The sequence below is a fragment of the Helicoverpa armigera genome, chromosome 20 (assembly GCF_030705265.1).
Source record: "Helicoverpa armigera isolate CAAS_96S chromosome 20, ASM3070526v1, whole genome shotgun sequence".
NCBI lineage: Eukaryota > Metazoa > Arthropoda > Insecta > Lepidoptera > Noctuidae > Helicoverpa > Helicoverpa armigera.
In genome coordinates this window covers 2787009-2811708 of record NC_087139.1, presented here as the reverse complement: position 1 = coordinate 2811708, position 24700 = coordinate 2787009, and the positions used below count along the sequence as shown (strand labels likewise).

Below are 24700 nucleotides of genomic sequence, written 5' to 3'. Positions count from 1 at the left end.
TGTTCCTATATCATGATCGAAGTAACCCTCGGACTCGGACTTCGTAGCCTAGTCCGAGGTAACCCACTTAGGTACTTAATTTCTGGAAGGATAATATTTACTACCTTTAAATGTGCAAAATTAACTCCAGACAGTCAATTGCTATTACGGCTATTTCAATACTGTTGAAACTTTTACTGTTTCAAGATTGTTATCAATGAACTCGTATTAATTATAAATGATTTCTGCCCGTTATACCGAGGTTCCCGAATAATTTTAAAGTATACTCGTTTTTTCCTCACTAGTAATGATGCATGATGCATTTCTTCAGCATCTTGTGATTTTATTGTATGTTGAACTTCGGCTAGTGACTGACTCACTAAAGTATATTGTTGTTTCCGATATTTATCGCGAGAGGAGTCATGCTGTGACGATAACACAGTGAAATATTAGGTAGTACCTTCGTATCAGAGTATATAAAAGGTGTTGTTTACGCAAAAGCCCTATCAGTTCCCAGCCATGATTAAAACAGTTGCCCTATTGTGCCTGGTCGCGACGGCGTCCGCTTTGGGCGGTGAGTTAATTAGTTAAAACAATATATACCTACTTTTAGTTCATTAAAATATTTTTGGTATTCAGATATACGTTTTGTATAACATTTTTACATTATGATATAACACATGTATAATGATATGTTTGATCATCTTTGCAAATATTAACAACTGGTTTAAATACAACTAAGTTATTCTGTAATTTGATTCTTAAATTGATAAAGAAAAGTATTCATTTATTTTTTAAATATTAGCTAAAAAAATAATAAACTTGTCTCATATTTTTTTTACGAACTAGCTATTTCCCGCCATTTCACATAGGTACTTAAGGAAAGCACTTATCTCGCGTGCCCGGGTATAATTTACCAAATGTTCCATGATACTCAAAATAACGTGACTTTATAATAAAATTATTTCTAAAATTAGTTCAGTAGGTACCTACCTATATTCAGAGATACCTACAAATTTAGACACAACTCACGATTCACAAACGTAAAGTTTGTTCTCTTTAAAATATTAGTAGTAGGATAAGTTTAAATGCATAAAGTAGTCTAGAAAAATAAAATCGACTGAACTAGCGTTTTTCTAAACCGCTGCAGAATATAAACATGACTCATAAAAGATTACACATTGTGTATCTCATCTCAAGAGGCAAGAGAGATTAGCAAGATAACTGTCGATATATAATCATCATTTCACAATGCAGTTATAGGTATGATTCTGATTGTAGCAATGGACATCCCGCACCTGGATTAAAAGTAGCCTTTGTCCTTTCTGAGGCTTTAAACTATCTGCGAAAAAAAGCATTTAAATCGGTTCAGTAGTTAGGTATGGTGCGAAAGCCAGACACAGTTACTTTGGCAAAACATATTCTTGATTGTTTGGTTTCCCAGGTTCCGAAACTAGTGCTCTGATTTGAATAATTCTTCCACGTGTACTAAATTAAGTTTTCCTGCAATGCGGTATGTTAAACCGCTAGAAATATCATAGAAAAGTAGGCAATTTTATATAAGGATAAAATAGCATTAGATATTTTTTATATCTAGGTATCTTGATAAGGCACATATCTAAAATCAGTGTTATGTACTTCTAATGCTTTAATGATAATACGATGTTTTTCAATTAGAAATGAAGAGATTATCGAATAACAACGCCTTATCGATTAATAGATCATATTTTGATTTTTATCTAGAACAAGATGTTAGGTACTGATTAATGTTGTTTGTCTTTTCAGGACCATGGAAGGGAAGCCTGAAGGGTAAGACTTAGTTTAGAATTTATTACAACATCGACTTTGGTAAAAAAGTCGGGAATCTGCAGTGCATCTTTGGATGTTTAACAATGTGGTCCACTGAAAACTCCATGCAAAATTCTCAAGATATCAATTCTACATTTTATTCCATACAACTTATTACTATGCCAAAAACTCATCGAGACTTTACCTACATTGCCTCGGTTTCACCCGAGTTCCAGAGGAAACTAGTCTATGCGTTAACAGCCAAGTTTCATTAAAATCTTTTGAGCCATTTGCACGTGAGGAAGTAGGTAACAAACACACACTAATCTCCGCTTTTATAACATCTACGTGATATCAGTATTCTCGGGATAACGACTACCTATAAAACTACTTTCAATATTCCAGTGCGATTCGACATAACCCTCTTCGGGATCGGGACCTCAGCATTCATAGAGCTGCCACAATCAGGAACCAAGGCTGTGGCAGCCGGATGGAAGCAGAAAGAGAGACCTAATGGCCCGGCTGGGTATGCTAACCTCGCCATGTGGTGTCCTAAGAACGATTACACCGTATGCGTGCTAATTGACGACACTGATTATATTGCGGGACTGCAAGTTGCGGTACGTACCTATTGTTAGTTATTTAACTAGGTGTTTAGGTACCTACCTACTTAAATACTTATCTAGGTACTTCTTCGCGGAAGGCCAATTAAACTCTTTGTGCTTTGTCATATCGGTAAAAAATCATCTGAATTCGAATGGAGTGGATTGAAATCTACCTATCTATCCGTAAGTTGCACAAAGCTTCATTAAAATTAAAGCTTCATTAAATCTATTGCTAACACTTTTTATCTTGTTGACAAAGAAAGAGTCAGCAAGATTTATTTTAAGTAAGTAAAGTTATTTTAAGTAAATAGATAATAATTGGCCCTTAATTTATAATGTATTGAGGTAGGTTTCGATCCTGCCCGCTCGAGTAAAGATAGCATGTTGATTGATTGGTTAAGAATACACGTAGGTTAATGAGATCAAATATTTTCGATAATACAACAACAACAGAGTTATTTGTTTCGTTGTAGATACTTACGTATTTATTGCACACGACCTTACCTACGTGCACTCGTGTACACACGAATACATTTGATTATGAACTTAGGTATACTTGTGTAATAATATTATGTCAAACCATTTATTTAATGAAGGCCTTATGAAATGATTGATTTGACTTTAAATTACATAATGATATTATCATTCTTAAAATTAATACGTCAGTTACAATTGCAACTCATGCTCTAAAGTAAGTGTGTAGAGGTAAATAGTGTGTAATTGTTTACAGTTGAATACCGAGCAATTCTCCAACAATATATATGACTGGACAGCCCAGGGCTTCACTTACTGGACCACTGAACTAGATGGATCTGTTAAAAACTACTGGACGACTCAGCAATACTATGTTTCTACGGGTAAGACTCATAGTTTACTTAGGTACTATAGTACCTAATATAATTAAAAAAATATTAATTATAATTAAAAAAAATTGGTACAGAGGTAGAGTTGACCTTGAGAAAGAACATAGGATAGTTTTTATCCCGGACTTTTGAAGAATTCTCTTGGAAACACGATATGACCGAACTCTACGCGAGCGAAGCCGCGGGCGGAAGCTAGTAAGAAATAAGAAGGCGTCCTTAATATTTCCATACAAATTCGGTAGATTTAAACTGCAAAAAATAAATGTACCTACCTGCAGAGAATCATAAATCATAATCGGTTATTTTGAACGAACGAGTTTCTTTCCAAAATAACAGTCACAGAAAAAATAGACATTAAATCTAGCTGTATTGTGATGCGTAGGTAATCAACTAAGAACTTAATTATCTAACTAATTTAATTAAATAAAAATATCTGTATATTTGTTGATTTTATAATAAATGCTCTGTCATGTAACTAATTGATTATATCATGTTATTTCTACAGAATTCCTTCAAACTGACGCAGCAGCGCGCATCGCCGCTCGGAACCCGAAGTTGCTGCTACAAGACGAAGCCATCTACGTGTCCGGCTTCAACGGCGAACCTTACAAGATCTCAACTAACGTGTCTGATATTACCAGCGATGAGTCTGACTTTAAAAAGATGGCTTGTATTCCTTGGATGGGTAAGTAAAAGTTACACGAAGATAAAAAGCGCTCGGCAAAAAAATACAGATTTTACTACATGGCTCGGGAAGCTTACACATCTTTGGCAATAGTCAAGGGTAGACAGAAACCAGAAAGGACTGATAACCAGGTTGAGGAAGTCAGATAAGCAGTCGTTTCATGTAAAACACAACTGAAAATTCCCCTACGAGCCATTTTGCCAAAAAAATCGTCTGATTTCAAATTCGAAAGTAAATACGTATGATTAATTCCAGGTCAACACTACTACTACAAAATGGACGAGAACTTGGGTTGTGGACCAGGGTCCATGTTCCCCTGGTTTCCACTGGTTGACTCCGACCAGTTGATCGGCGTTGGTTTGTTGACATTCGGCAAACATGCGGTTCCAGAAGGCAACAGGGACTGGTTCGAAACACCCAACAGGGCTGCTGTAGAGGTACCTAATGAATTTCTTATTCTTTTATATTTTGAATATTTGTTGGGAATCCAGTTAGACTGAAAACCAACCCCAGCATAGTTGGGAAAAGGCTCGGGAAATGATGATGATTTGTTGGGAATCCAGAGAGGCCTGTGTTTAGCAGTGGCGGTCCTGCGCTTTCAAACTCATTTTAGCACGTAAAAATATTGTATGTTCCTAAAAAACTTGCAACTACTTTTTTGAAAGTTATTGATATGTTCCTACCTAGACCATGCATGAAAATATGCAGTTTAGTGACTGCACATGATGATTCATCTTAAAATAACAAAAGCATTTGGTTGATAACATGATTTTTTATGATTCGAAAAGGTTTTAGCTGCATAAGCTACCTACATGAATAGATTTAATTTTCGCTGTATTTATTTAATTCCAGGCCATAGTTCCTCATGGACCCCAGTGCATGTACGACCAAGTTGATAAAGTAGGAGTGGTCACCATGCATACATACTTCATCAAGCATCCTTATGCAGTCACTTGTGTATTTTAATCAGATACAGATAATATAAAGATTTAACTGCTGGTGTATGCAATCTGTAATTTTAATAAAACCTGTATGTTGTAAATATATTTTTATTCCTTTGAGTATATTGTTTTATGTGCTGAAAAGGTTGAACATTTCCTGTCGTACCTACTTCCTATACCTGGATCAAATATATTGGAATAGTCTAGGTATATTGTTTCAAACATGAAAGAATTTTTTAATCAGTTCAGTAATTAGGGAGCATTTTGGGTACAAAAAAAACATATTTTCAGTAATGAAAACAGTGATTAAAACAAAAGTAATGACTATAATACCTATTCATATATTTATTTCTAACTGACACCAGTGGGAGCTTTGTGGGAGCGTTTCTTGACTTTCTGCTGTCTTCGTTTGAGATGGCGCTGAATACGTCCAGCACCTTCCTTCTTCAATTCTTCATACTGTTTCACTAGCGCTTCTACGCGTTGTTCAGCTGCAGAAATAATAAGTATTTCATTTATTTATCTGTTTCTTGTATTTTGTTATTTATTTGGCTATGATATTAATGTTATAGTTGAAATAATTTAATAGACGCATTAAATGGTTGCTAATTTTAGAGTTGTTATATTATAATTGTCAGGGACATGAAGATTAACTGATATAATTGGATTTAATATCAAAGACTCATGTATTCATGACAAAAGTAACCATTTAGCATTGAAAAGATCTACATTCACAAAGGGAAAAAATAAAAGTTAGAAACAACAAAGGAGCCATAAACAAAAATAAGAGGAAGAAGAAAAGTTAAAAACTTACATTTATTCTTGAAGTGTGGTTGCCTTCCCTCTTTGAACTCCTGCTCAATGTGTACTTTATTCTTCTCCATCGCTTCTCTCTCAATCTTACTCTTCTTCGTATGCTTGTGTTGATCATTCAATCGTTGAAGTAGTCTCCGTAACTTAATCTGTCTCTCCGGATCTGTAGTCTCCTTCAGTTCAGCTCTAATAGCCTTTATGTCTTTCATACGGATGTCTGATAGGAAATTATAGTTATCGGAGAACTGCTTCTTGTCAAATTCGCCACATAGAGGGTCAAATCTGGAAGGGTTTTGGAAAAAAGTTTGGTAAAAGCAAAGTACATCAGTTATAGACAGTCAGATAATGTACTTAAGACCAGTTCATGGTATTACTATTCAGTACTAAAACAAAGATTATTATTGATTCATTATTACTTTTCCATCACTATGATACATAATACAGTCAAATAACTATTTACTTTGAAAAATAGTTTTACTTGTAATGAGGAAATCTTATGTAAAACACTTAGGAAGTGGTGAAGGGTGAGAGTTTGGGGGCTGTCTTTTGTAAATTCCTGATGTTAAAAAAGTGCTGTCTTGAAGCCAGGTTTGAATAAATGATTTTTGATTTTGATTTATGTAGGAATCAGAGCAAGATACATGACAGATTTGTCTAGCTATTAACCTCTTGAATGCCGCTAATTAGAGAACAATAGAAAATCAATTATGTCTCGCGTATATCTACGCACCGGCATACAAGGGGTTAAAGCTTATGGATTAAATAAAATGATATTATACCTTGGATCACGGATCTCCTTTTTCTTAACTGTCGGTATAGCCTGCAACATTCGAACAGGTTTCTTGGAGCTCATTTCTCGAGGTCTGTTTTTATTTTCTCTTTTGAAAACTTTTGGTCCATCACTCTCTTTCTTTTTATCAGCCTTACCAAACAGAGCCTCTTTATATACTTTGGCACCTATTTTCTCTTTTAATTTTTGTAATTCTTCAAATGATAAAGTCGATAGCTGCGATCTTATTTCTGACTGAAAGTTGAAAAGACAACATTAAAGATAAAAGATAATTTATTTTCTTCAAAACATGGGTATATGTTTACAAAACAGAGGTATTGTTAAACATGAGGTGTTGAGATGATTAGGTACGTAAAATTAGAGCCATACATGTTTTGCCCGTAATTGGCATACAATTTTTTTTACATAAGTAGGCAGGTATTTTGTAAGTAGCGAATATCAAAGCGAAACGTCACAATATAAGTGTGGGCATCATTAAGGTATTCATTAAGTGTATAAAAACATTTAGTCAACAGGAACTCTTACAATTTTAATTTATTTAATGGTAGCTGCTTTATACATTTTGGTATTTTGTTATGCTTATATAAATATGCTTGCTTTACAATCGGAATTAGTGTTACGCAGGTAAATATGAGGAATCGTCTAGCTTACTATGTATGTTTAATTATAAATGTAGTATTCAGTAGCTCAACAAAATGTGGTTAGTGTGATTTTCGTTTCGTTATCAGTATTAAAACGTTGCTTACCCTTTCTCCATCGTCCTGCTCGTCAACCATAGATTCATTATCTGATTCTTCGCTGCTACTCATGTTTAACTTCAATTATTTATTAAAGATTACAGGATTCTTTATAAAACCTCTCAATTCAATCAAAACAAAACAATGATTATTTTTTAGGTTAGAATTGCTACGTTCTATTTCACTTTTCATATGTCACATCTGACACTGGCAGTTTGACACTTTGACAGATATAGAACTATCGTTCGGAATTCGTTCGTGTAGTGGAACAACCCTCACTCACACCAAAATTCTTGGGGTGATAAATAATATGAATTAAACTTATAGTATTAAAAATAAAAATAAAATACAAATGTGTCATTGATGAACAAAGAATGGAGTGGCACTTGAATGTATTTAACCTTTTGATCATCAATTTACCCATGTGGTACTTCTGTATTTATGTATTTATTAGAATAGATAAATAAATAAAATCCTTACTAATATTATAAATGGGAAAGTGAGTTTGTTTGTTTGTTTGTTTGTTTGTTTGTTCCGCTTTCACGCCGTAACTACTGAACCGATTGCTTTGAAATTTTGCAGACGTAAAGTTAGAAGTCCGGATTAAATAATAGGGTACTTTTTATCCCGAAAAAAATTGATATTCCCGAGGGAAAACGAAAATATTGTTTGCTTGATGGATGGATTGTAGATGGCGCTGTGTGTCCAATATAACCGAATTCCACGCGGGCGAAGCCGCGGGCGGAAAGCTAGTAATAAATAAAAATAAAAAAATGTACTCTCTTGTGTACTCCTCTTTTGAACTCTCTTGTGTTCTCTCTAGGGTTGCCAGATTCAGGTATTTCGATTCCGGGACAATTCGAGGAGATTACGAAAAAAATATGAAAAATTAGAATACCTATCTATATTTTTTGCCTTTATTCAGAATTCGCACGTTTGAAGACTGTTTTTGCAGTCCTTTCAAAAGACTTGTTAAATCTGGGCTCTTTAAAACGAAGAATTGCAATGCAGCGGGGTAATAAAGGAAGGGAAGCGGCCTGCTACTCTTATCAAAATGAAGAAAGCTAGTGTATGACGGTATTCGAAAATCCGGGACTAAAAGATGCAATTCCTGGACACGGGACAAGACTAGTAATTCCTGGACAATCCCGGATTTCCCGGCCATCTGGCAGCCCTTTCTCTCTCATGCGCTCTTCTTCTTGTGTACTCCTCTTATGTACTAATCTTATGTACTCTCCTATGTACTCCTCTTACGTACTCTCTTATACATATACTTCTCTTATGTAGGTATTCTCTTATGTAGGTATTCTCTTATGTTCTCTCTTATGTACTCTCTTAAATACTCTCTTATGTGCTCCTCTTATGTACTTCTTTTATGTAATCTCTTATGTACTCTCTTATATACTCTCCTCTGTACTCTTTTATATACTTCTCTTATGTACTCTCCTATGTACTCTACGATGTATTAAAAGGTTCACCCTTAATGTCCGCATTGATACAAGTGTATTCGAGTCAAGATCCTGAATAAGTCGTTTTAGGATCTCTAAAAGAAGGGAGAGGTTTTATCCAAGAAGTAATAAAAAATACGGAATTGTCAATGCTACAATTTCCGAAAAGGTTTTTGACAAAGTTGGTTCACTGTCATCAAAATAATAAAGCTAACAAAACATCAGTCAGCATGGAAAATATCTGGAAAATGTTTCATTAGATCGCGAGTGCGTTGTCCTGGCCCTGCTATACAAAATTATAAAGTAAGAAATGGTAAATTATTACTAATGGATTTAGACGAAGCAATTACCGTGACGAAACTACCAATCCAAGGTGAAATATGCTATCTGATGATAGGGTGGCAGTCTGATTCATTTGAAGTTTATCTTTTCAATAAAGAGAAACTATGGAAGGGGCGGTTTTCGCCGAATCGGCTCTTAGGTTTTAGCAGAAACTTGCACATGTCCGAAGTTGCATATTTCGCCGCCGTAAAAAAATGTCTTTCGCAGCCCAGAGACGATTATGTCTACGAATTAAAAAGCGGCTTTTTCTACTGGAAACGTAAAATCCGAGGATCAATTGTCATAGAAGGGTTTCTCCCGATGGAATTAGACCCTGCGCCTAAACACGCCCATCCGGATCTGATAGAAGTGCTGATAGCATTAAATAAACACATGAAGCAAAAAGTACACACCCTTAAATATAGATTCCAGACAATCAAATCTGATTACCAGAAGTGCTTGAGAGACACCGAAGAATTTTTGAACCTTAAAATTGAAATGGAAAAAGCACTCTGTGATAAGTTTTTAAGCTTACTTAGTGTGAAAAAGTCCAAAGTAAACGCCTTGAAATTGAATAAAGCATATTTAAAAGACGACGAAATTATAGATTTGGACATTATAAGTAAAACAGACTAAGTGGTCCTGGTTGATGGTGATCATATAAAAACTACGTAATTTAATAAGTCATGTAAACTTATTTATAATATTTATAACAAGACTTGTAAAGAATTGCTTGTATTCGCCAAAATGAAGACTGAAGCGATATGAGAAAAAAACTTATCACCTTTAAAATTCCTCTCTCAGCCTAAAAAAATACCACAGTAACGAATAAAAAATTATATACTTTCTACTGGCAATGAAAAGGAATCTGAGTGAGGATTTCTGTCAATCCTATTAACTAGTAACATGTGGACCCCTTCGCAATGGCCAAGAAAAATATTCAAGTGTATTAAAATTATTTCAAAAAATATGCACGGGAAAAACACTTTATGGTCAGTGAGACATAAAGCTTCTTATATTGTGAGACATTCAGTAATAAAGCGTTTAAAAGGACGTTGTTTCCGAGTAATTCAACACGAACTTTTTATTTCGTTACTTATGTTTAATCCTATTCATCATCCTCCGAGCCTTTTTCCCAACTAAGTTGGGGTCGGTTTCCAGTCTAACCGGATGTAGCTGAGTACCAGTGCTTTACAAGGAGCGACTGCCCTATCTGACCCCCTCAACCCAGTTACCCGGGCAACCCAATAGCCTTGGTTAGACTGCTGTCAGACTTAGTGGCTTCTGACTACCTACCCGTAATGACTGCCAAGGATGTTCAATGACAGCCGGGACCTACAGTTTAACGTGCCATCCGAAACACAGTCATTGGTGTCTAAGATATACTAGAAAGTACATACAAACTTAGAAAAGTTGCATTAGTACTTGCCTGACTTGAAATCGAACCATGTCTAATCCTATTGAAGTAGTCAATCTCATTGTTCTTTCTATCTTCTAGTTCTTGGTAGTTTTGCTTTGGTAGGTACGTCTACCTAACTATGTAGTAAGCTTTCTTTAGTAGTTACACTATATTAGGATAAGGTATAAGAAGAAGTTCTTTTTGACAGTAATTCATTTTGGTTGTTTTTACAATTTCGTCCTTTATGTTGAAGTGGGATCCAGAAGTGCTTGGCAGTACTACTACAACTACATTGGGGCAAAGAGTTCAAAGCAGGAGTGGTCTTTGATTTGATTGGTTGAGATTGCCAAATATTCAGCTAGCTATCATATAAAACAGAAAACACTGACAAGATACGAGGGTAAAGCCTTTAAGATATAGACTGTACACAATATTCAGTTTGGTATAGGTTTATAAGGCCACGTTATCCAGTTTTTTGTAAGTACAGGCAACAATCTGATGGGCACCTTTATCCAGGATGGAGATCCGAAACACTTCTTCGAAAAGAACTACTGTCCAATTTTATTAATGGAATAGAAGTACCTAGTTTAAGAGAAGTAGCTAGTTTCTTAAGGTCTGCCAAAAGTCTTAACTGCCACTACAGTAAAAACAACAACATTTGGAAACAACATGTTTAATCTTCGAAAATATGCCAAACTGAGACATTATAATCTGCAGCTAAAAAGTCTGATTTTGATGGATTAACCCTCGAAAACACAAAGAGCTTGTCTGGGGGTCTCGATGAAATAAACGTGCATGGTGACCACGCCGGGGTTTTCTGCTAACTCGTAGAAACATTGCGGGCCTTTTGGTACGATGATCTGCAAATAAACATAAGCAATGGTCACACATCATGATATCAGAATACCCTAGCACAAATATAAAGAGATGCTCAGCCGTCATTTGCAAAATATCTTGTGGTTAGACTGACGACACGCAGTTGCGTTCTAGTGCATTCATAGTCATTGCCCAGATATAGATAGGTGTAGATTAAGTTACAGGGGATACTTAACTCGAAAGACCGGTTATATTTGAAGAAATTCAAATTTTCATTCTATAGTTATTCTATCATCTATTTCACTCGTTTTTTTTTACTTACCTTAACAGCTGCTACTCCAGGGCTTTCGAAATAATTGAAATTGTCGGGTCTGACGTCGTATTTGCCGATAAAGTTGAAGCCAATGCCCATCACTACTCCGTTGTAGGAAAGTGGGAACCAGGGGAACAGCCTTCCTTCAGCGCACTCCAAGCTTGTAGTCATGTTGTAGTAGAAATGGTGACCTGAATTTCATACAAATACATCAGTAAGTCTAACACCAGTCTAACCAAAGGGTTTTGGGTTGCCCGGGTAACTGGGTTGAGGAGTTCAGATAGGGCAGTCGCTACTTGTAAAGCACTGGTACTCAGCTACATTCGGTTAGAATGGAAGCCGACCCCAACATAGATGGGAAAAAGGTTCGGAGGATGATGATGACATCAGTAGTTAAATCGTGGGAAATGTTTTCACAAAAATAGCAGCAGAGAAAAGGCAACAAACAACTGCTTAAGAATGTCAATTTTGGACTTTTCTCGACTGTGACGACGGTCACCATATGCCAATGGGTTTATAAACTGAACACTCACCCATATATATCATGCAGGCTTGTTCTGTGAACCCACTGACGCTTGTGTCAGCAAGTACGGTAGGGTCGGAGGAAATCGTGTACAATTCTCCGTTGAAACCAGTCACTACCATGGAACCACCCTGGATCAAAGTCTCAGTATTTCTTGAAGAGTTGCGAGTTGTTGCGTCAGTCGCAAGATAATCTGAAGAAAAATACAATATACGTTAGTCTTGCCTTGATTATTTAGGTTACTCTGTGTTGCGTATTCTATGTACAGCCTTTCTGAACTATGGAACTCCTTTCTGAACTTGGATGAAACGTGCTTTTCATGCTCTATGATTATCTGCACTTTTAAATCGCAGACACACACACACACACACAGACAGACAGAATTACTTTAGTTGACCTGAGGCCCTAAGATGTAATTGATGTCTAAAGTAAAACAGATACAAAAGAAAATTACCAGCAGTGGAAAAGTATGCTCTGATGGTCCAATAATCTCTAGATGTGCCATTTGACAAAGTAGTGGTCCAGCTTGTGAATCCTTGATTTTCGAAATCGTATACCGAATCGCTTATTTGTTCTTTGTCCAGCTGCAAGTAAAAAGTGTTTTGAAATTATAATTTTTCTGGAACATCAATACATATAATGAAACAATATATGAGCAAAATACATATTTGTGCCAAGCTTTAAAATGAGTATAGATACGCAAACCTATTAAGAACCGAAAGCCGTTAGGATCCATCTGATGAAATACCTAGTAGACAATAAATGTTGTGCTTTTCTTCTTTCGGTATTGGATCCCTACAGAACCCTAAAGAAAAGTCCAATAAACAAATAATACATACACCAATTTGGAATGCAGCAATCTGATAGTTGTCATCGTAGTATAAGTTGAGGGTGTTGTCATCAGCGGGGCCATAAAGGACCAGGTTCTCGTAGCCACTTGGGAGGGTAGGGCCGGTCTTCTGCACCCAGTTTTTGGCAATAGCTTCCCATATAGTAAGTGGCATCTCAACGAAAGATGAGGAACCGAAGCCAAACGGGTTCAAGTCAAACCTCACTGAAAACAATTATATTAATTAAAATTAGGTAAAGCTGATCTAAAGGTCGAACCCAAAACAGACCACATTTAAAGCATTCTTTTGCATAATATGACCTAGAAGCAAGCCAAGTCAAACTCTTAAGATGAAGCAATAGAAAAATATATAAAGGATTCATCACTTACCCCTCATATTGGCTGTGAAAGCTGCAACAAATAAATACTGAATTAGTTTCAGACATAGGAACTTTTTGCGCACATCCATAGGCACACATTATTTTTCTCGTTTATTTTAATAATACAACATGTTTTCCCGCAATTTTACCCGCCCTGAGCGAACTTTGTCCCATAACGGGATAAAATACAGCATATGTTTTCGGGAATAATTTAGCTTTCCAACAGTGAAATTATTTTTCAAATCGGTCAAGTAGTTTCGGAGCCTTTATGGTACAAATAGAAAATATTCCCCTTTATTGTATTATTAGTATGGAAATAAAGATAATATAAGTAGGATTGGTATACTCACCACCGAAAGCGGGTGCCGCCACGAGGCATAGTAGAGCGATTGTCCGGATCATGGTGGAAACTGGAAACTGTGTACTGATGGTGTGTCACAAGCCGTTTATATACACGCAATGTGGCTTCAGGCACGGTTCAGCCGTTGTTTGAACAAAGCGTATGCAAATGCGGTATGGGTTCTTCATATACTCAAAATTATATTTTCGTATATCGGACAGTTTTTCAAGTAAGTATGGAAACAATGGAACTTCTCTAAGTTATATTCCTATGCCCCTTTGTACTGGTGGGTGTATCTTGGACACCAATTATGAGTAAAGCCGAACGAAAACATGTTGAGAAAACTTGGACTTCCCCTTGAGGAGCACGCTCATCTCATCTATATGAGAAGAGTCCTGTGCCATGATAGGGGGTTACTTGTAATTCGACGTATATCCGTAGGGATCCGATATAAGGGCCCAAGAGCATGATGAGTAAAGGTATCAGGCACCACTGGACCCTGTTAAATAAGCACGTTTAGAGAAATCTGCAAATACTTAAATGTCGAATTTTGGAGATAACAAAATGGTTTAAATTACTCGAAAATTACTGAGCTTCGCCGTGATTTTTCTTCGATAGGATGGGATAGTGGGCAGCCCAATTTGTCGCTCTGTGGAATATAAGATCGCTTGATTTGATGTACAATGGATTGAAGTATCTCAAAACTGGTGACTTTTCCAAAGTCCTGATTTTGGTACACCGACGAGGCATCCAGTTATTTCAATTAAATTCAGATTTTGCCTTCAATACTAAATAGATGCGTCGTTCATCGTTTCAAATCTACCTCTACAATGTAACTACATGTTTGTCTTTTCTAGGATTTATCTTCCAGGATATATAAAAACGGCAAATTACCATGATGAGATCATCGACATATTCTTAGGACCCCAAAATAGGCAGAAAACACCTAAGCATACATGAGAAAAATATCAAATTTTCCTCTTACGTTATTTGCACAATTGGCGAAATTTAAAAAGCAAAGAAACAATTAAATTAACATTAATTAAGTCAGTTTTTATGTGATATTTTTTTGAAATTGAAACCACGTATAGGTACCTATTTTGTCTGTTCATGCTGTTTTGTTTTATATGCTCCACCTGAGTAAATAATGTATGCTTAATTATTAAAATACGGACATTGAGATGATATTTGCTCTGCGAATTTCAGGAAAAGTCGGTTAGTGCGAAACGTGAACCAATTCGAGGCTGACGTCTCTTTAGACACGGGGACTTCTAGTTAAAATAGTTTTAATCATTATTATGTAGTAGTCTATGATCTAGATAAGATCTGTACTTGAGTATAGTTCTATATTCAAGTTAAACGCGGGTGAGGAGACTCGGCTAGTAAAATATCAATTAAAATATATGTATGTATCTAAATGATGTCACTTTATTCAGATTTGAATTATTATTTCCATTGCTCCTATTATCTGGTATATCCCAAATAAAATTTATTTTCCAAGGCTTTGGAGACTTTTCCATGTTCTATTTTTTTTCGCAATCACTTAACAACGTGACTTGACGATTGACAAAATGTGTTCGAGTTAATAATAATCTTAAAAGGGTTTCGGCGTATAAGATTTAGCCCCACGCGCAAGTTAGCTTTCCAAAAATCCAGGACTTTATAGTCCCGTAGTCTGGTAGTTCCTAAAAATATTTTTTAAGACCGATGAATGAACAGACTGTAAATGAAAGACGCAGTAGGCCATGTATGTATACTGTCTGGCTGAATCCAGTTTGTCTGATAGCTGACCTTAGCCTAGTTAGGAATAGACAAGCAGATAATCTAAGAAAGATTAGGCACTTGGATCTATAAAGTTTTATTTTCAGAAATATCCTAAAGTCACACGTTTTAGGCGCCACCTGGACGGGAAATTAATAATAATGAAAAGGCAGGAAACAGCTACAGCTTGACGGCCTTTCCCAATATTCCATCTCATCGTCCGACCCTTTTTCCCAACTATGTTGGGGTCGGCTTCCAGTCTAACCGGATGTAGCTGAGTACCAGTGCTTTACAAGGAGCTACTGCCCTATCTGACCCCCTCAACCTAGTTAGCCGGGCAACCCAATACCCCTTGGTTAGACTGGAGTCAGACTTACTGGCTTCTGACTACCCGACACCCGTAACGACTACCAAGGATGTTCAATGATAGCCGGGACCTACAGTTTAACGTGCCATCCGAAACACAGTCATTGGTGTCCAAGATATACTTCGATCCGAATATTACATCTACATGTGGAATGGTTTACTAGGGATAGAATATTGACATTAGCCCAATATAATGTCAAATTCCTGATACTGAACGCATAATTAGAATATGAATATTAAAGTTTTCTTATTATATTTGTAACAGAATAAAATAACTGTACTTAAAATAGAATGCCACAAAGGATTGCAGTTTTATCATAGAAGGTAGGTACTTATAATCCAAAGTCTGTGTACTTTATTTTTTAACGCAACGGATGTCGCAGGCAATCATCGTATAACAACCGAGCATAGATGCAGTAAATCCACTTTAGAATTTCTATGGTTTTTCATTTTTCCCTTTGTTTTCAGTCCAGTCCATTCAACCTGAATTATAATATTTAAAGTAATTGCGTTTAAACAAAAAAAGAAATCCAATACCTATACATAGACTAGTAGTAGGTATAGGTAAGTAAATGTCTAATGTCATAATTTGTTATACTTTATTTTGAAAATCTTTGAAATTCCTGACCTTATCTACATAATGTCTATTGATGCCTTCAACAGACTGTGGACACATATGGTTCCTTCCTAATAACAAAAGAATCTGATTAATTAGCAATTCTTCTTTTATGAGGAAAGTGACTTGCTTGTTTTACATGTTGTACATATTAGAATTTTGGGCGAACAATACACAAATTCACCATGCAAAATCACCGTGAAAAGTATGTTAACAGTATTAATATGATCAATAATTCATGGCCATTCACCATCTTTTTAATATTCCGCTGCACTGCCTGATTCTTCTCACTCAAACAGAGAAGGCCTGGGCTGTCATCACCATGTCTGATTAAATGTGGGTTCATGACTTGACTCGTCTCTTCACAACTCAAAACGTCTACTACTGGTCCATATCTTTACCGTGACAAAGGCCTCGGATCAAGCTGAAAGGATTTTCTGATTTGATACTCACCGCTCTGGGCATGCGTTTGCGTGGCTGTATAATATGTAGGTATGTGGTAAAGAGGTGGAATCTAGAGAGAATACATAGGTAAATTTTTATTTAGATATATACACTTCGGGAAGGAAAACATCTTGAGGAGACCTGGACTATAAAGTCTGAAATCTCAAACCTTCTCCGTGTGAGAGGAGGCCTGTGAGATGTGTGTGAGCAGTGGTACGCAAATATAAGAAAATAGTATTGAAAACACATGTGGAGAACAAAATGACAAGTTTAACATTCAAGAATTCAAAACGCCCGAAATATTTATTCTTAAAAAAAGTCCTGCGAAAAAATTCGGGACAAAGTCTACTAGAGCAGTGCGGAATATAAAGTAGACAAACTCTGTTAGTTTTTTTTCTAACGTTTCCTGTATAACCAGTATTCTAACGTTATTTATTTACTAACCTACTGATGTAAGTTTGTTGCGCTAATCTTGTGTATCACGACCAATTGTACTGGAGGCATCAGTAACACAACACTGGTGTTCGCGTTCACACGGAACTATCGATATTTCGCTAAGTTTAAACATTTTTTATCGATAAAAATGAATTGTGTTATTGTGATTCTGTCTATCGTTGCTACGGTCTGTGGTATGTATTTTTAGAGTACAGTTTGGAAATATACATATTTGAATGCAATTTTTTTGATAGGAATATATAGGATTGGTCTCTTAAATAAAGATACTCTGATTTTGTTGTTTAAATAATGGTTTCTATTTAGTCGTTAATGACACTCATGGTCTATCGGGGACGTTAGAGCGGGTTGTTCTCGGTGCGACCAAAAAATATTTTCGATGACGAAAATATGTATTGTGATAGTAATAAAAACTTTCACGTTCATATAGAGGACTGTACCTATGAAGTGCAGTACTAAATATTTTACCTGCCTATATTAGTCAAAGATAAATAGACCTATAACAATCAATACATGAGTAAACAAAAGTAAAAACACCAATAGTACATAGGTTTAATTCAGTTTCTTAGAATTCAGAATAGATAAGAAAATAAAAACGTACCTACTTTTTATCCGGGTGTTCAAATCAGTTCCCTCGGGATGTTTTAAAAAATCAGAGCGTACTTGTAAGTTCTGGTATCTCAAGAACATTTAAGATGTTTTGCATAGTTTTTTCTTTAGATGTTTTCCTTAACCGTTACTTAGCAATCCCATAATCATCTACATAATTGAAATGCATTACTCTGAATGATTAATCATCTTAATCATCTGTTTATTACATTCTTGACCATAGACTAAAGAACCGAGATTTTTTATTGCTAGTGGATAAAAACTATAGATTAAAATAAAAGATAACCGTTATTATTTATTTACCCGATTACAGTTACCTTTCTCGTTTTGGCTCAAACTGAATGAGCTAAACACCTAATTGATTGCTATTTTAAAAAAATTTGAAGTATCTACTTAACTTAGGTATTAATATTTTTATCTATCCTGTTTCAGGTATCCAATATGATGGTCTCAGAGGTATGATCTTACTTATTTTTATAAAGAAAATTCTGATCCAACTAACTAACTAACGTTACATTCCTTGAAGGAACCTAGACTATTGGTCTTCAATTCTTGATTGAGGCTAGAGGATCAACTGTTGAGCATAAAATCAACCTCTGGGTTCGATTCCTACGCAGTGACATTGTTCTCTTCTATGAAGTAAAAATTAAGATTAGGATAAGCGACAGTTTCGCTCGAAATTATGCAAATTGAAAGGGTCTTAAGTACATAGAAAATATCATGAAATCTTATTTAGTACAGCACTAGCTTCAATAGTGCTTCAATATACCCTTATTAACGAAATATTCTCCTGTATCCCCAGTCAAGTTCGGTTGGACGGACGCCTTAGCGGACATGGAGTACTTCTTCAAGATCCCTCGCACCATCGCCGAGGTGGAGAACGAGGGTTGGCTACGGACGGAGAGGCCACCAGGTCCACTGCCAGAGCTGAGGATGTACTGTCCTCCCGGGAGAGGGGTCTGCCCTCTGTACGATACGGCCGGCTTTGTGGCTGGGCTTATGGTTGCTGTAAGTAAAATTTTGATAAAAACCTTCTTAACAAGTCTTTCAAAAATATATAATTTGGTGCGTCGAAGTTGGCTGCAGTAACTTTATGACAGTTGAATCAAATTTACCAAAAAAAAAAACATCAAAGCGAAGGAACGAACAACTTGACTTTTTTACCACCAGTGCATGTCTTAAACCTTAACCGTAATTAATTTTAAATTGAAGTTTTTTTTTTCTTCTACATTTATGCAGTATGTTGTCTTGTAGGTACATATATAATTTGTTTACCCACATACTTTATAATCGAAGCTCCATTCATGTAAACCTGACAATGAAACGAATCAATCAGTCGACCCCATTATGCCGTTGCCAGAATTGCGACAATCATCACACACACAGCACGCTTTAATCCTTAGTAAGGTTATAAATGCGAATGTGCGTTTGTTGGTAACTGCAAAAACGGTGGCGTTGATCTGGATGCAGTTCAGATCCGGAGTTACCTTAGAGCCGAAGTTAAGCTACTAGAACGGGATGACAAGAAAAAGCTATCATATATCATAAACCTACGTTATAAAAATAGAACCTTAGCGTAATGCTGCCCAAAGTAGCTATTCTACTTGGACAAAGTCGTGGACTAAATGTAGTGTACATTATAATGTACGAACGAGTACATTTGGTGCATGGTCCCGCAAATCTCTTCCTGATTGCTGTCCACAACGCTCGGCCAATTCAAGCTGGTGACGCGCCGTGCGTTTATCTAATTTATTTGAATGAACAAGATCAATCGGAGGGTCGGGGACCCACGCTTACAATGTAACTACGTAATCCCAGTGAGAATGCTGTTCTGGAAGGTTTTACACTTGGAAATGGGAGTTTTAATGATGAAATAGTTGCAGGTTTTATCTAAAACGTACATAAACAGATAAATTGCTCATAAGTTAGTACAAATCCTACCTGAAAAAGTGTTCGCAGATCGCAGTTTGGTGGAATTGTTACAATTTTTTCAGCATAATTTGATTTTTGGTACATTCTAAGATGATATTTGATTTAATTTATCACAGTAGTAGCTAATTATGTACAATTTTAAGAGTGAATAGAAAGAATATTTAAAAATCTCTCAATTAATATATTGTTGTAGTATGTCGATATATAATTGGATTTCATCCATCAGACTCTCTCACTCACTTCACGGTCGTTTTCTAAAAAAGGAGCATAGTCAGAAAATATAGTCATTCTACCGTAATCGTGCCATCCAATTTGTTAAACGGCAAGCATTAAGGTAACTTCAGATAATGTCATGATTACCTTAAATGGGTCACCTGCAAGTCACCTGTTTGAAGATTGAGCACGCGCATGTGACGTCACAGCTTAAAACATTCAAGATCACGGCGCATGCGTAGTAAAACCTGAAACGACCGGTGCAAGTGCAATAGTTTATGATTAGTTTACATAACTATGTATATGTAAATTGATTAGTGTTCTGGTTTTCTTTCGTTTTATCTATTTAGCTGTAACTTATAAATTATTTTGAAATATCTCTAAGTACCTGAGTAATCATTGAGACGATTCTAAGTAAAAACAATTTTTGTCGTTCGCAAGACTTAGTGAAAGCGATTCTTTCACACGCTGAAGAATTTGATTTTGTATATCTTGAAATATAAACATGGGTCTTTATCGGATCGCCAAGAAGGACTATAATGTTGTTTAATATGTTCTAGATTCCAGTGGAAGACTTCGTATCTGTGGTGAAGCCTGAGAAGAAGTTCATCAAATGGTCGGCACCAGCTGCTGAAGGGGAACCAGCTAAGGACTACTGGACGGCCACGCAGTACTTTGTCTCTGAAGGTAAATGGTATAGAAAGTAAGGGTATTGAAGACTTTGGTAAATGGTTAGCTTTTTACATAATAATATGTAGCAGGAAAGGTGGTAGATGCATTATGTACCCTAATTAGGATCGCTTCAAGCTAAGGTCCAGGCAATACAGAACACGTTGAGGAATCATTATAAGCGAGGATAACGTAAAAAAACATTGGCTGATGATAGGACTTGAGGACGATGGATAAAGTGACTTATATGGCATCCAAGGGGTTAAAACAGGAGGACACACTGACTCAGAATTTGTAGAATTATTCCTTTATCAGGTAACTTGAGACTTAGAGCAGTTAATGCAATCAACATGCTATTGGACACAGGTCGAATATGAGCGCCATACTGAGACGAAGGTTCTTGTTCTTATAATAAAGTGATGGTCGTTAAATTGTAACTGATACGTGTCCATTGTCTTCCAAAGCCATTAGGTTCAGAACAGAAATATCGAGGCAATTTTTTGTCTAGGTGGCTTATAGGTTCATTTATTATCCGTTTTAATTAGATTCGATTATGAAATTAATAACGTTTTTGGTTTATTAATTAAATATTAATTAGAAATTGGGATTTATCAACTCATTAAAATAAATGCATTGTATATTATGTAGTATTTTAATCCTGAAAGTTCGCGTAATGATTTCAGCTAACATAATGTAAAATATAATTATCCATACACATCGAAACCCTGTTTAATCTGTTTAAAAGGATAGAGGATATAAAACGATCAACACAATTTGTGTAACGTAATTCCTCGTCGTAACACTGATACTCTAGTAATACATCAATAATCCATGTTTAATGGACACCTGTTGCCATCAAGTAATGCTATTAGGATGGATCAGTGTAAGTAGTTTTGATTAGAAAGATTTTATGCCCCATTAATGATTAAACAGAACACGCATCCAATGAAAGAAAAGTGATATTGAAACAGATCGAGACAAACTAAGAAAGAAATGTCTGAAAGTTTGCTTCGCATCGAAATCGGCAATACGCTTGAAATCTTGAAGTGCTAGTGTTCTTTTTACATAGTTTTTACTCGAAAAGTGATGACATTTTTGATGAAAATAAATAAACAAACGGTGTTCCATTAAGTGGAGGGCCTAAGACAAATAAATATATGATTGCAGATTATGTGTTTTCCTTAGAATCTCTGAAGGCGGGTGCGGGCCCACAAGTGGAGAATGGAGCCACATTACAAGATGGGGGTGTTTGGGTAGCTGGCCATGACTTACGACTGATGAGGATACCGAGCACCGAAGCAGAGCTCAACAGTACCACCTTCAAGAAACAGAACTGCATTCCTAATATGGGTAAGTTCTTATAATTCTTTCAAGGTACCATAGCTAGGAAAATCTTTAACATTGCTCTCGTCTATTATCGGATCTTAAGATGGACCCAAGGTAATGCCTTGAGGTAAACCACAAATATTCAACATTTCTTACTGTTTGGTTCTACAGTAAGTGATAAGTTAAGCATCAAGTAAACAGTACAGTTTTATAATCCTCTAAAAGTACCTGCCAATGTCACAACCTCTAGACTTCTAAAGGTGATAAGGATATGAACGGTGTCGAAGGCTTATTATTTACTAACACTTACTTTGAAATGTTTGCAGGTACCCATTATTACTACAACATGACTCGTGATCTGAACTGTGAGGAGTTGCTTCCATGGTTTGCGCTGACCACACAGGGTGATCTGGTCGGTACTGGGTTCCAAGTGATTGGTAAAGTGACTAAACGAAAGCAGAGGGAGTGGTTCGAGTCTATACCGAACCCGAAGCAGAGTATACAGGTAAGGAACAATTACTTGAAGATAGAATGGATAAACAACATGACGTTTTAGATAATCAAGCATTCTTGTTTATATGAGAGTCCCCTTATTACGATACATGATCATTAATAGATAATCATAAATACATACAAATAAGCTCCTAGTTCATACTTTACGTTGTTGACTTCCAGGTGACGATTCCTTTCGCACCAGACTGTTTGGGAGATTGGGGTGAGAAGTATGGAGTCATATCGATGCACATCTACTTCGTCAACGATCCCTGGAATATTCAGTGCAAGTAAGTTAAATACTACATCCATACCAATTACGTTTAGTGTGTTTTCTTTTTTCACAGAGTTATGAATGAGAAATGATATGATGAGTTATGTGCATGATTGTTCTTAGAATTGTATACTAGCTAAGGAACTACTTCTCGCACGCGGATCAAAAAAATGTCCCCGAAGTTGCAACCTTTGCGTGCTAATTGTAACGTACCTATTGCTGAAATCGAAGCTGTAATAAAATCTTCACATTTCCAGGTCTGGAGACTCCATCAAGCCAGCCCCGGCAATAGACCGTCTTCTTCTCAACGGCTACAGATACGCTAACCAAATATCAGACGAAGTTTATAAGCTATTTAGTGGATAAACTTATACCTCTAGTAGTTTTAAGATGTCATAGAATTGGGGACTTGACTCCAGTAATCAAACGATAGCAAACGATAGTTTCAGCACAATCATAATTGAAATAACAAGAGTTATGGTAATTGGTGTCAACTGCCCAAATATTTATTTAAAAATGGTTTGGACAAAGAGATTATCATTTGAAAATGCAATTTTATTGATTTACGATTTTATATTTATTTATTTAAAGGTAGCGTTAAAAGTAAATTATATTTGTACATTGATGATTTGATGCAATTTGGCTGAGATCCTACAAGAATATACGAAAATTATTAAACAAACGAAGTGGTTTTTATTCACTTCTTTTAATGTGGCTTTCATTTAATGACGACATTAAGCGGTTTGAAGCTTGACTGGAGTGATACTTTTCAGTCAATGGTAAGTCCAACCCCAGGAGCTCTTTATATTTGCTATTTTCTCTTAATTACTGGGGAATTACTTTTCTTTATACAAAACCTCCACGATACAAAATAAACTACTAAGATTGGTTGTACCTACCATTGAACAAATAACGATTTCGAAACTATAGCAAGCCATGAAATTGCCGCCCATTGATCAAATCGGCGAATTAATGGGTGTTTAAGGTTTGGTTACTATTATACCTCTAGGTAAATGGAGAAACCGAACATACAACAAGATATGATATCTTAGAGGCTTTTACAAACTTCACTTGTTTCTGGTGGTAAACGAACCTTTGATAAGAGTGCCGACACTTTGGTAGCGTAGTGAAGCAGCATAAGGAGAAAGTACCAAAAACTAATTTACAACACATCTAATAAGATGTTGAATCCAGCAAAGTACATAAAGAATATTAAAATAGATTGAAACTCAAACAGAAAGTGGGACGCTGCGTTGGTTGACAAAACAAAATTAATTTCAAGCAGGCTTTACAGCCGCCATTAAAAGTTACGCGAACGTAAAACGGAATACTTTGTTAATGTCAAAGTTGAATTATAGTAAAACTTGGAGTTTTGGGGAGGAACCATTTCGTGATGAGTCTTAATATGTAACTAAGTACTGAGGTATCTAAACAAATAAGCATTAGGTGCAGAAATAACAATGCCCCTTATGTATAATTGAAGAAATGTATGTAGTTACTGAAGTCCTAATGTTGTCTTTCAAGTAGTTGATTTTTCCTATATAGGAAACTCGTTAGATAGCCACAAGTTTACATATAGCAAGTTGCAGATAATAAGAAAACGGGGTATGAGACTAGTAACAGTTAGATACATAAAGTTGTGTGAAGTGGACAATGGACATCTACATTATATGTAAATTCTTCAGGAAGCAGACCTCACAAGCAGCATCAATATTAGAAAGTTCCTTAGCTAATTTCTATCAACTATTGATATTTATCAGCCATCGACTGAGAGGACTGAAAACTTATAAAATACAAAAAATAAATAAAAGAAATACCTCGAATATTTTCGCATACTTATTACTCCAAAATCCTAAAATGTCTCCGGTCTGCTGCTCACAGAATATTAAACGGTCTATTAATCAGAATATTAACGGAATTAAAATTTTATTTCTGCTATCCGGCGCGCCTACTGAAAAGCATTGGCAACGCATAA

General features: G+C 36.0%; 4 protein-coding genes and 1 long non-coding RNA gene across 6 annotated transcripts; 3 read left to right on the top strand and 2 right to left on the bottom strand.

Moving 5' to 3' along the window:
• Nucleotides 1-349: 349 nt before the first annotated feature.
• LOC110382140 (uncharacterized) lies at nt 350-4981 on the top strand. Its single transcript, XM_021342631.3, has 7 exons — nt 350-553; nt 1765-1788; nt 2173-2387; nt 3103-3229; nt 3741-3920; nt 4176-4357; nt 4773-4981. Exons 1-7 carry the CDS (start codon nt 499-501, stop codon nt 4884-4886), a joined length of 897 nt encoding a protein of 298 aa, XP_021198306.3. The 5' UTR covers nt 350-498; the 3' UTR covers nt 4887-4981.
• A 210-nt stretch (nt 4982-5191) lies between these two features.
• Nucleotides 5192-7386, bottom strand: LOC110382133 (ribosomal RNA processing protein 36 homolog). Its single transcript, XM_064039771.1, has 4 exons — nt 7211-7386; nt 6454-6698; nt 5676-5956; nt 5192-5352 (listed from the first exon to the last, which is right to left on the bottom strand). Exons 1-4 carry the CDS (start codon nt 7271-7273, stop codon nt 5213-5215), a joined length of 729 nt encoding a protein of 242 aa, XP_063895841.1. The 5' UTR covers nt 7274-7386; the 3' UTR covers nt 5192-5212.
• Nucleotides 7387-11026: 3640 nt separating this feature from the next.
• LOC110382134 (uncharacterized) lies at nt 11027-13716 on the bottom strand. Its single transcript, XM_049848877.2, has 7 exons — nt 13581-13716; nt 13241-13261; nt 12861-13075; nt 12476-12605; nt 12032-12214; nt 11508-11689; nt 11027-11229 (listed from the first exon to the last, which is right to left on the bottom strand). The coding sequence occupies exons 1-7, from the start codon at nt 13630-13632 to the stop codon at nt 11110-11112; spliced, it is 903 nt and encodes a 300-aa protein (XP_049704834.2). The 5' UTR covers nt 13633-13716; the 3' UTR covers nt 11027-11109.
• Nucleotides 11575-11959, top strand: LOC135118281 (uncharacterized). The gene is made up of 2 exons (XR_010277473.1): nt 11575-11716; nt 11892-11959. It is a non-coding gene; the product is annotated as an uncharacterized LOC135118281 (long non-coding RNA).
• Nucleotides 13717-17227: 3511 nt separating the features above from the next.
• Nucleotides 17228-23149, top strand: LOC110383327 (uncharacterized). Of its 2 annotated transcripts, none has more exons than XM_049848878.2 (8): nt 17228-17386; nt 18252-18275; nt 18622-18827; nt 20525-20651; nt 21801-21983; nt 22286-22464; nt 22635-22741; nt 22983-23149. In XM_049848878.2, the coding sequence occupies exons 1-8, from the start codon at nt 17341-17343 to the stop codon at nt 23089-23091; spliced, it is 981 nt and encodes a 326-aa protein (XP_049704835.2). In that variant the 5' UTR covers nt 17228-17340; the 3' UTR covers nt 23092-23149. The 2 variants fall into 2 exon arrangements, with proteins under 2 accessions (XP_049704835.2, XP_049704836.2); XM_049848879.2 differs by having other exon boundaries at nt 17229-17386; nt 21819-21983; nt 22983-23146.
• The last annotated feature ends 1551 nt before the right edge of the window (nt 23150-24700 follow it).

What these genes read in the sequence shown, in the direction of transcription:
- LOC110382140 (XM_021342631.3), top strand. Translation starts at nt 499, where the DNA reads ATGATTAAAACAGTTGCCCTATTGTGCCTGGTCGCGACGGCGTCCGCT. An exon ending in GACGGCGTCCGCTTTGGGCG is followed by an intron (nt 554 to 1,764) that starts GTGAGTTAATTA and finishes TTGTCTTTTCAG; the next exon opens with GACCATGGAAGGGAAGCCTG. An exon ending in TTGCGGGACTGCAAGTTGCG is followed by an intron (nt 2,388 to 3,102) that starts GTACGTACCTAT and finishes AATTGTTTACAG; the next exon opens with TTGAATACCGAGCAATTCTC.
- LOC110382133 (XM_064039771.1), bottom strand. Translation starts at nt 7,273, where the DNA reads ATGAGTAGCAGCGAAGAATCAGATAATGAATCTATGGTTGACGAGCAG. An exon ending in AAGGAGATCCGTGATCCAAG is followed by an intron (nt 5,957 to 6,453) that starts GTATAATATCAT and finishes AAACCCTTCCAG; the next exon opens with ATTTGACCCTCTATGTGGCG. An exon ending in ACCACACTTCAAGAATAAAT is followed by an intron (nt 5,353 to 5,675) that starts GTAAGTTTTTAA and finishes TTATTTCTGCAG; the next exon opens with CTGAACAACGCGTAGAAGCG.
- LOC110382134 (XM_049848877.2), bottom strand. Translation starts at nt 13,632, where the DNA reads ATGATCCGGACAATCGCTCTACTATGCCTCGTGGCGGCACCCGCTTTC. An exon ending in GGCGGCACCCGCTTTCGGTG is followed by an intron (nt 13,262 to 13,580) that starts GTGAGTATACCA and finishes TATTTGTTGCAG; the next exon opens with CTTTCACAGCCAATATGAGG. An exon ending in TTGCTGCATTCCAAATTGGT is followed by an intron (nt 12,606 to 12,860) that starts GTATGTATTATT and finishes TTTTACTTGCAG; the next exon opens with CTGGACAAAGAACAAATAAG.
- LOC110383327 (XM_049848878.2), top strand. Translation starts at nt 17,341, where the DNA reads ATGAATTGTGTTATTGTGATTCTGTCTATCGTTGCTACGGTCTGTG. An exon ending in TATCGTTGCTACGGTCTGTG is followed by an intron (nt 17,387 to 18,251) that starts GTATGTATTTTT and finishes ATCCTGTTTCAG; the next exon opens with GTATCCAATATGATGGTCTC. An exon ending in GCAGTACTTTGTCTCTGAAG is followed by an intron (nt 20,652 to 21,800) that starts GTAAATGGTATA and finishes ATATGATTGCAG; the next exon opens with ATTATGTGTTTTCCTTAGAA.